Raw genomic sequence first — 14,971 nt, 5'->3', positions numbered from 1 at the left:
CAGTGAGGTTCAGAAGAGACAGGTTTTTGGGTCCCTGACAGGAGGGATTTCATACTCTAGCTTCTACTCTTCTCGCTAGGTGTGGCTTTTTTGCTTCCACTTGTACACTTTTGAGATGTACACTCATCTGCTCTTCCAGTTTCTTCCTGGACAAGCTTCTTCTCTGAGCACAAGACTGGGGGGTCAGTAAGTTAGATTCCAAACAGACTGAGGGCCTCTGTTTCCTCATCTATAAAATGGGGACAGCAGAAGTTGCCTGTCAGGTTAACAGCACGGACTGCAGTGTCTGGCTCACTTCAGGCTTCACGCAGTTCAAGCCTGAGAGCTGTTAGAGAAAATGAGGCCTAACTGGGCTAGAGGGGCATCAGGGAGGGCTTCCTGTTGAAAGAAGGACAAGAATGAGTCAGCAAGGGCAGGAGGAGCCTGTGAGGTGTCCTGGCTCTTTGCAACTTCAAGCAGAGAAACCCCAGAGCCCTGTAAGGTCAGGAGGGAGATGCACACAGATACTCACATTTATTCATTCAGCACATAGTCAGTGCCTACTCAATAATGCATCAGTGCCTATTGTACAGGCACTGATGCTGGGGACACAGGCATGACCAAGACAGATGAGATCCCTGCCCTCGTGGATTCACAGTGGGAGAATGGAAAATAAATAAATAAATGGTGATTTCATAGTGTAGGTTAAGAAGAAAATAAGACAGGGGGGTGTGGTAGACTAGAGTGAGTTGGCAAGGGTGGCCTGGGAGGCCTCTCTGAGAAGGTGTGAGCTGATGAGGAGCCAGCCACGGGAGGATCTGGGAAAGGGGTATTCCAGGCAGAGCAAGTGCAGACGTCCTGAGCCAGGCACAAGTCTGGCTGAGTTTTAGGACCCCCCCAGCACATCTGGAGTGTCAGGAACAAGTGGGACAGTGGTTTGAGATGAGGTGAGAGAAACAGGCAGGGCCAGATGGTTTAGGGCCTGCACGCCGAGGGGAGAAGCGTGGGTTTTATTCCAAGTGTGATGGGAGGCCCTTGGAAGTCTTTGCGAAGGGGAATGACATGATCTGACAGGTTTTAAAAATATCCTGCTGGTTGCCATGTGGAGAATGGACTGTAGGGAGGCAGGAGTGGATGCGGGCAGCCCACACAGAAGGCTGACGTGGTCACCCAGGCAAGATGACTGTGGCCTGCACAGGTTGTAGCAGAGGAGATATAGACAGACTGGGGATTTTGTTGTCTTTTAGTGACGGGGGTCTTACTCTGTCACCCAGGCTGGAGTGCAGTGGTGCAGTCATGGCTGACTGCAGCCTCAAACTCCTGGACTCAAGCGATCCTCCCGCTTCAGCCTCCTGAGTAGCTGGGACTACAGGCACACGCCACCACATCGGCCAATTTTTAAATTTTTTGTAGAGATGGGGTTTCTCTGTGATGCCCAGGCTGGTCTTGAACTCCTGGGCTCAAGTGATCCTCCCGTCTTGGCCTCCCAAAATGTTGGGATTCCAGGCATGAGCCGCCACACCTGGCCTGGGGATAATTTTGGAGAAGATGAGATGTACACCACCCCCAATCTGGATTCCCTTCCCTGAGGTGTGGTGTTCTTCCCTTGGGTGAAGATCAGCTTCTTTCAACTTCATTTCAGAGTGGGATGTGGGATAGGGTGGACTTCTTGGAGGAGGTTTCAAGAGAGGTTGCTTGGTGGTGAGAAGGAGCCAGCGGCCCCTGCCCAGTGTACGCTGCTCCCTCTATGGACACCCTTTATAGTTTATAAACTATTTTTAAATTCATTGCGTGTGTGTGTGTGTGTGTGCGCGCGCGTGTGTGTGTGTGTGGAGACAGGGACTCACTGTGTTGCCCAGACTGGTCACAAACTCCCCGGTTCAAGAGATCCACCCACCTCGGCCTCCCAAAGTGTTGGGATTACAGGCGTGAGCCACTGCACCCTGCCCCATCACACTCATTTAATGCTCACAACAAGGAGGAAAATAAAGCTCACAGAGGTGGAGAGACTACCCAAGGTCACACAGGAGGTCCGGGACAGGGCTGGGAATCAAACCCACATGCCAGCCGTTGCTACCTTTCTTCCCTCATCCTTACCCCAGTGGCTATGTATAAGCAGAATGGCAAGTGCCATTCCCATTTTAGAGAAGGGAAACTGAGGGCCAGGGAAATTAGGTTGCATGTCCTGGGCAGGACTGTTTTAAGACCTTTGTGGGCACCACATCTATCAAGCATATTAAAATGCAGCTACATCATACATCCCATGTAAATTATATATGACCAGATAAAAGCCAAATTGTAGTTGACTGGCTGACATCATGTTCTGTTTTGCACACATTTAATTAAACATTTATTAATTTTGATTCTGTAGTTTTTCCCTGTGTTTTGGAGCCAATTTTTTTTTTTTTCAGGCTTCAAACATTTTCCTAGGACCATGAAAATCTCACAGGCCCTTGGCAGAGAGCTTTCCGTGCTGGCTGGAAGGAACAGCCACAGTTTTGGTCCTGTTGCCAAAAGGGGCAGAGCGAGGCAGAACCCAGGCCTTTTATCCCCAGACCACAGTGTGGTCTTTCCACACTCCCCACTGACCCCACATTCCTGGGACTCAGAGGCCTCCTCTCTTCTCTTCCTTCATCCCTGCTCCTGCTCACGGTGGCCCTGGGCTGTGTGAGCCCTTTGTCTGTGGTTAGCTAGGAGCTGGCAGAGGAGGGGGCAGGAGGTGGCAGGAGTGGGCAGGGAGGTGGGCAGGTGGCCCGTCAGGTAGTGATGGATGCTGGCCGGGGGCCAGGGCCTCTCTCATGCTGACCCGGGCCCGGAAACAGATGGTCTTCCAGCCTGAGAGAAACTTCCAGGGTGTCACCTTCCCCCAACTCCCCAGGCCCCTTCACATTGGACCAGCTGGTCTCTCCTTCCTAGTCAAAGCCAGAGCCGCGGGAAGGGGAAGGGAATGTGGCGGCAGTGGGAATGGAGGCTAGGAAAGACGGCCTGTATTCTAGGCCCTCAGAAGTTCTAAGGGCCATCTTGGTTTCTCCCCCAGCCCCCACCTCTGGCCATCTCCAGATCTCTCTCTGCCCTTCCTGTATCCCCTGCCTTAGCTCAGCCCTGTAATTTCAGACCTGGACCAAACCCCATCCTCTCCTGGCTTTCCTCCAAGCCAGCCTCCACGGCAAGCTTTCTAAGCCACTGAGCCAAGCTCATCACCCCTGATTCTGGGATGGCATTCAGATAGAGAATAAAATCTGAACTGTTCAGTCCAGAATTTCATGCCCTTCACAATTCTAGTCACCTTATGTCCCTGCCCATTAAAACCCCTTGTCCAGGCCCAGCAAACCTCTGGCCATTCCCCTAAAATGCCAAATTCTTTCAGGCCTCTGAGCCTTTGCTTCAGCTGATTCTTCCACCTGGAATGACCTTCCATCTCTTGTGTGCCTTCAAATGCCAACCCATGCTTTAAAACTGAGATCAGGCCGGGCGTGGTGGCTCACACCTGCTATCCCAGCACTTTGGGAGGCTGAGGTGGGCAGATCACCTAAGGTCGGGAGTTTGAGACAAGCCTGACCAACATGAAGAAACCCCGTCTCTACTAAAAATACAAAATTAGCCAGGCATGGTGGCGTATGCCTGTAATCCCAGCTACTCGGGAGGCTGAGGCAGGAGAATCGCTTGAACCCTGGAAGCGGAGGTTGTGGCGAGCCGAGATCACGCCACTGCACTCCAGCCTGGGCAACAAGAGCAAAACTCTGTCTCAAAACAAAACAAAACAAAACAAAACAAAACAAAACAAAACAAAAACAAACAAAAAAACTGAGATCAAATGTTTCTTCCTTCCAAGGCATCTTATAGCATTATTTCACCTCCTATCTTGTCTCTCTTCCATGGGACTGGGAGATACATACGGGCACACAGCCTGGCACAGAGCAGGTGGTCAAAATCCACCTGCTACATGAATGAATCATTCTGGCTGCAGGGATCCTTATGTGTGGGGTAAGCAGGAGTCCAGAAAATGGAAGATACAGGGAGACAAATTTCTGCTTATCGGAAGAAATACAATCCAGACCTGGAGCTACTCAGAAGCTGAGGTCCCTGTCCTGGGGAGCATGTGAGCAGTGGGTATAGATGCAGCAGGCTGAGATCCCTGTCCTGGGGAGCGTGTGAGCAGTGGGTATAGATGCACCAGACTGGAAATGGCTGAAAGAATTCCAGCATGGCACAGGAGAGTTAGACAGAGGGGGCTTTGCATTTCCAGAGTCAGCTTCTGAGGGAACAGCCCCCTTCCCCATCCTGGCTGCCAATCCTGTCATGTGTTATGTTGACAGTGTGTTTACACCATAGACTGATGCCAGGATGACCCAGGGATGGGGAGGAGGAGGAGGGTCCTAAATGGGATGTTCCTGGCCTCATTTTGCAGAGAGAGTCCCAGAATATTCACTCTGAAAGGATCTCCAGAGTCATCAAACTCATCCCTTTCATTGGCAGATGGAGAAACTAAGGCTTTGAGAGGGCCACACAGCTGGTAAGACCAGTATACTCATTTGAGGAACTTGGTATCAGCTGGCCCCACATCCAGGGAGAACTGTGACTTCCTCCCTTGGGCTGTGAATAGAGTGAGTCCCCTGGTTCCCAAACAACATCCTGGAAGTGCCAGCGCTTCACCCTGGGAATAGACCCCAAATCCCTGGCTCCCCAGTTTCAGATCCAGGCAGTGGGGTCAGAGAATCTGTGTAAGGATTCCCCCCCCCCCCACACACACACACACCCCACCCCTAGTTTCCTGGGAAAGCCACTTTTGGAAGAGTCCTGTGGTTTGCAGCAAAGAGTGTGCCTGCCCCGGGAATCAGAGAGTTTCGGGAGCCGGCGGGAGTAGGGGGCGCTGGGAAGGTGGCAGGGTCTGTAGCTGCAGGAGTGGAGCTTCTGGGCAAGGAACCAGGGCAGAAGGGAAATCAGACCCAGAGATCTGTGTGGATAGGTCCCTTCTCACTCTACATGGGCACTGCACTTCATAGTGTGCAAAGTTTCTTTTCGTTCATTTAATCCTCACCGCCACTTTGGGAGGGATTAACTAGGGCTCAGAGAGGGTCTTGCTCAAGATCACACAGTAAATTAGAAGCCAAGTGGGATTGATCTCAGGACTTCAGAGTCCCTTCTATACCCCCTATAGGGTTACTAGAGTTCCATTCAGTTCAACAAGCCTGCCGTCGTGCACACTTTCATTCATTCAGCCCACATAGATTAAGCACCTACTGTGTGCTAAGAACTGAGGATGCAGCAGTTAGCAAGCCAGTCCAGTCATTCTCCAGGTACTCACAGCATGGGGGAGATGCCCACATAACCAGGCAGTTACAACCCACTGTGACAAGTGCTAGCTAGATTAGACGGAAGCCTGGGAGAAGCCCTTACCCTAGGTGGAAGGTGGTCAGCGGAAGTTTTATGGACAAAATTGTGTTCAAAAGCTGAGCCTTGGAAGAAAAGCAAGAGTCACCCCGGGTTGGGGCCGGGATGGGGTTAGGGGATAGGGCAGGGTGTTTTAGGGAGAGGAAACAATAGGTACAATTCCTCAGCAAGGAGGGAGAACATTGTGAGCTCTGGCTCTGTGACCTGTGCAGAGTGGCCATGAAGAGCCGTAGAGTTTGTTGGGAGGAGTAGCACGAGAGGAAGCAGCAGTCTCAGATGCCAAGGAAAAATGTCTGTGAGCACCTTCCTTGCACCCTGGGGTGAGAGCTGGGCACTGAGCTGTGAGGATTTCACCTCAGCTGGGCACTGAGAAGGGAACAGGCCAGGGAGCTGCTGGTGGCAACAGAACCCGGGCTGGCACCAGGCAGTAGGGACTGTTCCTGGAAGGAACCTATGTGAGCAAAACTTTTTATGGTTTACAGTCAGAGGCAGTGTTGTCTAATGGTTAGAGTGCCGGCCCTGAGGCCAGAATGGCTGCGTTTGGGTCCTGGTTCTACTGCTTCCTAGCTGTGTGACCTTGGATAAATGACATACTTCTCTGGGTCTCAGTTTGCTCACTTACAAAATGGGGATTGGGCCGTGTGCGGTGGCTCATGCCTGTAATCCCAGCACCCTGGGAGGCCAAAGCAGGATGATCGCTTGAGGCAAGGCCAGGAGTTCAAGACCAGCCTGGGCAACATAGCCAGAAAAAAATTTAAAAATTAGCCTGGTGTAGTGGTACATGCCTGCAGTCCCAGCTACTTAGGAGGCTGAGTCGGGAAGATTCCTTGAGCCCAGGAGTTTGAAGTTGCTGTGAGCTAAGATCGCACCATTGCACTCCAGCCTGGGTGACAGAATGAGACCCCATCTCTAAAATAAAACAAAATAAGGGACAGGTAACAGGGCTATTATAAGCTCAGCGCACTCCAAGGTGTCAGTAACCCTCCAAAGAAAGCACGCCCCAACCGTTATAGGAACAATGGCGATGCCGCTGTTGTATTAAAGACTTCACTTAGTGCCAGTTCTCTCGCTAAGCTAATGAGTCCATTCAGTGCTCCTCAACAGCAGCCTCATAAGGTGATCCTTTCGAAATGCCCATTTCACAGCTGAGGAAACAGGCTCAGCGTAGGGAGTGACTTGCCCCCTGCGCCTGCGGGCGGCTCGGGGCGGGTGGGACAGAGCTAGAGGAACCAGCGCGCGGGAGCCTCAGCACCGCGTCCTTCCCGCAGGTACCTGCGCGCCCTGTACCTGGGGCTGCAGAGCCGCTGGCGCGGGGAGCAGCTGCGGCGCCACTTCTACTGGCGGATGCTGTTCGAGAGCGCCGACGTGAGCATGCTGCGCCTGCTGGAGACCTTCCTGCGCAGCGCGCCGCAGCTAGTGCTGCAGCTCAGCCTGCTGGTGCACAGCGGTGGCGCGCCCGACCTGCTGCCGGGTGAGCCCGCCCCTTCACCCTCCGCGCCTGGGACCGCCCCACCGGGCCTTTCCCCCTGCTTTAGGCTCCCTGGGGAATGCCCTGTGCGCTTCCCCATCCCAGCTCAGGGCTCACTCAGGGTTTAGGGAGGCCTGCCCCTTCTACCCTCACCACCCTCCAGGCCTCTCGAGACCCCCGAGTCCCCGTCGATGGCCCACTTACACTCAGAGTGAGGAGGGACCTGGCCCCTCCACTCCCTCGACACCCATCAGCCCCCCTGGGTGCTCCTGCCCTCCTCCCTTCCCCGTTACCAGAGCCAACCAAACCCCATCTCCCATCCAAACACCTTAGACCCTCTGGGGAATCCCCTGCCCACTTCCTTCCCCAACCTGATCCCAGCCTGCATCTCCTGGGGACCCCCTGCCTCATAGACCTGGCCAATCACCATCAGTTTTCAGAGAGCCTACCCCTTCACTGGGGGGCCCCAGGGGGCCCTCACAGGCCTAGTCCTGGCACCCATCCCCTCCTCCTCCCTACAGGCCCTGTTAATTTCCCACCTTGCCCCTTCCATATGACAGAGCCCCTCAATATCAGAGAAAAATCACATCCCCCTGTCTCCCCGAAGCACTCCATGCTCTCCCAACCTAGTCCCTGCCCAACCCATCCTCAGTGTCCCAAAAGACTATCACCACCCCTCAGGGCCCTGGGGATCCCTTGCCCAGTTACGGGGTCCCAATCACAACGCTTCCCACCTTGGGTCTCCCCGTCCCCACCCCTCAGCTCTGCTCAGCTCAGCTCTAGATATTCCTCTCCATGCCCGGCCTCCTCCTGGTGGCCCACGACTTCTAATGGCCCCCTCCTGGCTGCTCCACACCCTAATCATGACCTCCTCTTCACCTCCTCTTCCACTCCCAGAGTGCTGGACCCTCATTTCCCACCCTCCCACCAAGACCCCTGAACCCTAACAGCCCCACACCAGATCCTAGATGGAGGCCAAACCCCCATCTTCGTCTCCCTTTATGCTCCCACCCTACAGAAGTACCCAGTCCCGTGCACCCTCACCACACCTCGTCGTAGCTCTTGAAGCTCCCCACCTCCCAGACCTTCCCCACACCCCTGCTGATCCACAGCTCCTTTCCTCACCTCTTCAAAACCCAGCTCCTGACCCAGAACCCTCCGCCTCTCCCCAGACCCCAACCCGAGCCCACCCCTAACCCAGCCCACCCCGCCCCTGCCCTGTCTCCACAGCCCTCTCCACCTCCGCCTCCCTTGTGTCTCTGGCCTGGACGCTGGCCTCCTACCAGAAGGTGCTGCGGGACTCGCGGGATGACAAGCGGCCGCTGTCCTACAAGGGCGCCGTGGCGCAGGTACTGTGGCACCTGTTCAGCATTGCCGCCCGCGGCCTGGCCTTCGCGCTCTTCGCCAGCGTCTACAAGCTCTATTTTGGCATCTTCATCGTGGCCCACTGGTGCGTCATGACCTTCTGGGTCATCCAAGGGGAGACGGACTTCTGCATGTCCAAGTGGGAGGAGATCATCTACAACATGGTGGTGGGCATCATCTACATCTTCTGCTGGTTCAACGTCAAGGAGGGCCGCAGCCGCGGCCGCATGACCCTCTACCACTGCATCGTCCTGCTGGAGAACGCCGCGCTCACCGGCTTCTGGTACTCCAGCCGCAACTTCTCAACCGACTTCTACTCGCTCATCATGGTCTGCGTAGTGGCCTCCAGCTTTGCGCTGGGCATATTCTTCATGTGTGTCTATTACTGTCTCCTGCACCCCAATGGGCCCATGCTGGGTCCCCAGGCACCTGGTTGCATCTTCCGTAAGGCCTCAGAGCCCTGTGGCCCACCCGCTGACGCCATCACGAGTCCCCCCAGGTCCCTGCCAAGGACTACAGGTGCTGAGCGGGATGGGGCCTCGGCGGGAGAGCGCGCAGGGACCCCCACCCCACCTGTCTTCCAGGTGCGGCCTGGCTTGCCTCCCACACCAGTGGCCCGCACCTTGCGGACAGAGGGGCCTGTCATCCGGATTGACTTGCCTCGCAAGAAGTACCCGGCGTGGGATGCTCATTTTATTGACCGCCGGCTCCGGAAGACCATCCTGGCACTGGAGTACTCCTCACCTGCCACGCCCCGGTTGCAGTACCGGAGTGTGGGGACCCCCCAGGAGCTGCTGGAGTATGAGACCACAGTGTAGGCTACAGTGTCCCTGCACAAAAACAGGCTTGGCTGATCCCACATCGACCACAGTGTTGAGCCCCGAATTTCAGGGCCACCAGGCTAAGGGGGAGTGGATCTGTTGGTCCAAGGGTAGAGCGGCCCCACCCTTGGGTTCTTTCAGGGGAGGGGGCAGCCTTGTGGAGGCCCCAGCCCTGGGCCCCGTTTTCAGCCTTGTGGCCCATTCCCTAAATTCCCCTGACCCAGGGCCTGGGGAATCATCTGGTGCTACACTTTTCGAGCTGCCCTGCTTTCATGGGGCCTCCACACCTCTCCCCTGCCTGGCGTCGCCCATATATTGCCCCTGCTGGACTTGCCAGAGAAAGGGCACTGTCTGGGGTCCATGACCTAGACCCTGTGCTCCTCAGGGGTTGTAGAGAGTGGGCAGCCTTTATGGTGGGAAAAGATCTCTGAGAAGGATGGAGGAGGCCGTGGAAGGGATGGGGTGAGGTTGGAGCATTGTGTGGACAGGGATGTCATGGCTCCTGTAGCATCTGAGGCCTGGAGCCAGGGCTAGAGGGAGCTGAAGAAGGGAGTTGGGGTGGGGCAGGGTGTTGGGGTGGGGGGCTGGCAGTGCTGGAAATGGATAGGAGAAAGAACTGGGGGGGTCTAGGCTGGCAGAAGCATGGAGGGGTGGAAGACTTGGGGGAGGGGAACCTGCAATCCAGAGCATAGCAAACAAGAATGAACTCCTCTGGAGACGTCTCTTGTTGTGGGTTCTGTGAAGGATGAGGTTCCACACGCCTCGGGTGAAGTGTTTGAAGGAGCCATTCTTTGTTCTAGATGAGCACCTGGAACGTGGCTTCTAGATACAGGTCTTCAACACAGCAGATAAGATGTCTGGAAAGATCCCTGGGCTCAAGTGCAGGTGAGGTTTTAGCACATTTATCAGAGGAACTGATCCAGAAGCACACTTAGTTCTAGATTGAGTTCTAGAGGGCTAGGCTGATAAAATGTCCCAGGAGCCACTCTGATCTGTGTATTCTGTTGTGAGGAGGAGGACATTGGAGCCCTGCTGCTCTGCTGTGGGGGATGCTAGCACCTGTCATGGTGGCGGGGAAGAAGAGGTTCTAGAGCCCAGTGTGAATGGAATTTTCTAGGAATGGGTGCTCTGATTCTAGACTTCTGGGGCTCATGGGAGCTCTAGGCCCCTGTTACCTTGGTCCATAGCCATCTTTCTAAAAGGAAATTGTCCCCAGAACCCCTGAGAGAATTCAGCTGCCAACTGGTTCCCAGCTGGAAAAAAAATAGCTCTGGGGACGTGACATGAATCCTGGCTCTCAGCCACCCTGCAAATGGGGCTCCCTGGGGCAGTATCTGGGAAACTGACTTGTTTTGCCTTAGATCTGATGACTCCCCAGGACCTGTGATCTATTCCCATGGCCTGAACATCCTGGAGTACCCAGGGGACTCACCCAGGGCCCCTCCTCCCACCTAGGACAGCCAGTGCTGGATTGAGGGGGTGTATGGGAGAGGGGAAGTAGGCAGTTCCATGGGGTGAGGAGACAGAGCCTCTAGCAGAGCTGGGAACCCTACCACATACACACACACACACACACACACACACACACACACACACACTCTCACTCACTCCCACAGCAATTTAGGTGTGATTGGTGGGAGAGGACAGCAGGGGATGTTAAGGACAGATGCAAATCTGATCCTGGAGTGAGATGGGCCATGAGAATCCTAGACTATGCAAATTAGAGGGGTGCTTAGCCCTCCCTGGTTCAGCCTCTCTTGGGTTGCAGATGGGAAACTGAGGCCCAGAGTGGCAGCCACTCTCTCAAGGTCCCAGACTCTGGGCTGCCCATCAAAAGGTGATGGGTAATGATGAATTGCTGGGGATGCAGGGTAACCCCGAAGACAGAGAGGGCCAGACTGCCCACATACACACAAGCACAAGCACAACCATGATACAAGTCACCCTCCCCACCAGCACACAGGCTGGGATGGTGTGTGCCTCATCCCTCCTGCCAACACAGCAAGAGTGCTTTTCCTTTTTTCTGCTGCTAAGCACCCTCAGGAACCAGGCCTCAAGGGTGATGGGAGGTGGGAGAAGCCCAAGGCTGACCCAGGCCCACTCTGTTGGGTTCATCCATCCTGCTTGTTCTCTGCCCAAATCCATCTTCGGAGGCTGAATTCACACACAAAGCCTTTGTGAGACAGGAGCTTTGAAGATGAGGACCCAGACCCAGAAACAGACTGTTTCTCCAGGGCCGACTTTGGGCCAGGAATTTTCACCCCATGTCGTTTCAGTTACACTCTCCTCTGGTCACCACATCCCTGCAAGAGAGGTATTATCAACCCATCTTACAGATGAGGAAACTGAGGCCCAGAGAGGTAGCATGAGGGTCACCGTTGGCAAGTTATTCTCCTCCCCAGTATCCCAGAATGGCCCATCTGGCTGCTGCCTTCTAGAGGAAAAGTCCTAGCTGGGGTCCTTTACACTCTAGGAGACTCCCAAGGGGCAGGGATGTGCTGGCAGGGCTTGGCATGGTCTGAGGCTCACAGGGAAGCCATGGCTACATTTTTGGATTTTACTCCACCCCCACTCCCCACCTCTTCTCAACCCCACACACCCTTCCCTCAGGGCCTCTGCCTGCAGGGACATCTGGGCACAGAAATGGCCACAGTTAAAGGGCCCGGGGAGAGGGCTGCAGGCACCTTCTCCTGCTTCTCACCCTCAGAAGAGTCTCAGCTCTTAAAGGACTCTCCACCCAGGAGCTCGGGACCAGGCCTGAGGCCCCCTGCTCCACTGGCTTGTCCCTTCATTTCACTGGGATAGAGGAGTCAGATGAGAGAGGGGTCCATCCCCTTAGAGCTGTTGTTTTGTTTTTCTTTCCGTGACACAATCTACCTCAGCCAGTCTCTCCCCTGGCAGAACTGACCCCCCCGGTCCTCTGCCTCCTGTCCCCTGACCCCCACCCCAGTCTGGATGCTCAGTCCTTCCCACCCTCCCAGGGTCCTTGCAGCCCAGGGGGTCCCTGAGGGTTCCTTAAGCCACCTTCCCTCCACATCCATTAGACAGGAGAAAGTGAGACCCAGAGAGGACCAAGGACTCACCAAAGGCCACACAGAAAGTCCGTGGCAGTTAGGATTTCCCTGGGGATGAGAGGTAGTTGGGTGAATCTTAATTTTGCTAGGAACAGAAGAGAACAGGATGCTTTGGGTACCAAATATGGCAGGCCCTGCCCTCAGTTACCTCTAACCCCAGGAGACCAGTGTCCCCATTTCCAGGGCAGACTTCTGTCTACCTGTTTTCTTAGAACTGACCCCCAGGCTGTTGACTGTGTTCCCCAAACCTCTGCAGGCACCACACACACCCACATCACGGCGCCTCCTGGCACTGATGTGCCACGTGCCTTGTAACGGTCACCCCAGCTGAACAGCACAGACCTCCCCACTCCCCCACAGAGGGCTCCCCAATGAGAGGGCCTTGCTTGATCCCCTCCTGTCATCTGCCTCATTCTTGTGTCTCCCCAAAATCTGCCTTACCCCCAGCCAGCTCCCTGCTACACCTGTGTCCCACAGAGGCATGTCACCCATGAGAGTGGGGGAAGACAGAGGGCAGGGAAGGTGAGGCCTGGGGAAAGTCCAGGTCTCTGGATAAGGGCTGAGGGAGCTGGGGATATGCAGGGAAGGTCTCGCTTGCAGTCAACACCCTCCTAAGTACTTGAGTTCTGCAGGTTCTTCCCTTGGAATTAATCTGGGCCTGGAGTCCACAGAAGCCTCAGACAATAGGGAGGTTTTCTGGGACAAAGGCTGCATGGGATGCAAACTCAAATGCCTCGAGATAATGAAAATAAGAGTAATGGAGACAACAGGGAGTGTTGGGGACTCTGGCAAACAGGAGAGTGAGTGTGTGCCCTGCCTGTGGGTACTAAAATTCAAATGTTTGGGAAACTGCTGGCCACTCATATTTGGCCCACGTGCCACCAATTTGAGACTTATGGTTCAAAATGTTGAGAAGGTTCTGGAGCGTCCTGCAGAGTCTGGAAACCCCTCAGGGGAAGTCAGGGACAGAGGCTGTGGCTCCCTCTGAGACTTTGCTAGTCCAACCCTAAATCCCCATCACCTGGCTATCTGAGAACTGAGCCCACTGCTCTCTCGGCTGAAAAGGGAAGTCTGGGGTTCCACAGGGTCCCTGGTTTGGGGATCATCATCTGATAAGGGCTACAGGCCCCTCCAGTGCCTCAGGGAGTTAGAGGCTGCTGGAGTCTTCTCCAGCTTGGGGGCCCCTCGTTAGGAGGAATCTACATTGGGTTTCAGGGGAGTCCAGGTGCAGGATGTGGACTGAAAGCCAGGACCCAACTGTCCCATTCTGTGCTGGCCCCTGCCACCTTTGGCACCTGTCTCCCTCCCAGTTCAGGCTGTGGTGGGGCCTGCAGTAGAGGTTGGTAGGGGGAGCTGTCAGTTTCTGTATTAAAGTGCTTTGCAGTGTCTCAATGGAAGGGACTGAGTGGGTGCCAAGCCGCATGGGCAGTAGTAGGGTTGGGGTCTGAGTCCCCCTTCCCAACCACAGAGGCTTCTGAGACCCGGGGCTGGGGAGGAAAGGAGCTGCAATGTGCCATTCTGGTTGGGGAGAGGATAGGACATTTCTGGGTCCTTGGCTGCTGCTGGTAGAGGTATGGGGAGGAAAAACTCTGGAGCGGGAGATGTGGGATTGGAAAAGGAAGGCCCCGTCCAGGCCTGGCCTGGTTTCTGGAGACAGAAAACTCCCCAGGGGACAGAGAGGTTACCCCTTGTGCTTAGCTTCTGCCACCTTTCCCTTCTCTGGAGGAGAAGGCTGCCCTCTCCTCAGCAACCCTGGCCTTTATTCTATGCATAACCACTGCAAGGGCACCTCTGGCCAGGCTGATTGGGTGGGGGTCCCAGGGAACCTGCAATAATCTCAGAATGGAGGGTATCCTGGGACAAAGAGGGGGTACAGAAAGTGCCAGGGGGGAAAAGGCGATTCCTCCATCTTTCACCGAAATCCCCCCAGATCGAATCTGACCCTTTTCTGCCTGATCTCCATTGGGCTAAACCACCGAACTTGGAGGAGCCTCATATAAACATAGCCCCCAGCCCCACTGGCTTTCCGAACCCATCATGAAACAGCTGGAAGGTATCTGAACCGTTCCCATAGCTCCCTCATTATTTTCTTCCCTGAGGATCCTGTGGTTTGGGAGATTTTCTCCCAAACCAGCCTCATTTCTTGAAGAAGAATTCATTTTCCCATATTAAATTAACTCAAGCTGAGCTTCTGATTGCAGATAAATGCTTCCAAGGCCTCAAGTCAACTTCTAGGGCTTGAAGGTGGGGGAATATATGTATTTTATTGAGTTGCTTAATACAAAATTCTCAAAAGCACTCGTGGGCACCCATTCCTGCCTTCACAGGTCCTCAGGGTCTGGGACACCACGTTGGGAATCAATGGTTTAGACATCCAGCATCCTATTTTACTGAAGGGGCAAGCCCAGAGATGGGAGATGGCCAGCCCAAGGTCACACAGCAAGTTGGTGGCAGGGTGAGACCAGAACTCAGTTCTTTTGAGGGTCCCACTAGAATATCCCCAGCCCTGATCCTCCCCTCCATGCCCCTGGAACTCTAGGAATCACTAGCCATGCCTGAGGGGCTAATCTCCCTCTGTCAGCACAATTCCGAGTGATTCTTCCCCTCCCTGTCGTCTCTTCCTCCCTAACGGGCCCTCACCCCTGTCCTCTTCTGTTTCCTTTTCCTGGTCCCACCTCCCGGTATTTACTACATCTGTGCCATCCCTCATCCCCCCGACCCCCATTCACCCTCCGAGCTTCCCCTAGGAGGGGGAGGGGGAGGGGGCCCTGAGCTGGGGTCTCTTTACTGAGACTCTTTTATACACCACAAACTTTTTGTATATTTTTAATTTTGCTGCGACATGAGATATTAAAAGTCATTTCAGTACGTGC

General features: G+C 54.7%; 1 protein-coding gene across 2 annotated transcripts in view; it reads left to right on the top strand.

Annotated features, from left to right (window-relative positions):
* XKR7 (XK related 7) overlaps positions 1 to 14,971 on the top strand; it is a 33,806-nt gene extending 18,835 nt beyond the window's left edge. Inside the window, exons 2-4 of one of the 2 annotated variants that reach the window (XM_063633752.1) lie at positions 6,639 to 6,841; positions 8,069 to 9,017; positions 9,825 to 14,971. In XM_063633752.1, the coding sequence (XP_063489822.1) occupies positions 6,639 to 6,841; positions 8,069 to 9,017; positions 9,825 to 9,828 (1,156 nt within the window). In that variant the 3' untranslated portion in view covers positions 9,829 to 14,971. Of the gene's footprint in view, positions 1 to 6,638; positions 6,842 to 8,068 lie in introns of both variants that reach the window. The other variant, XM_055265799.2, reaches the window with a different exon arrangement.

The sequence above is a fragment of the Symphalangus syndactylus genome, chromosome 24 (genome assembly GCF_028878055.3).
Source record: "Symphalangus syndactylus isolate Jambi chromosome 24, NHGRI_mSymSyn1-v2.1_pri, whole genome shotgun sequence".
In the NCBI taxonomy this organism is placed as follows: domain Eukaryota; kingdom Metazoa; phylum Chordata; class Mammalia; order Primates; family Hylobatidae; genus Symphalangus; species Symphalangus syndactylus.
The sequence above is the reverse complement of the archived record's forward strand: the minus strand, read 5'-3'. Positions and strand labels throughout refer to the sequence as shown.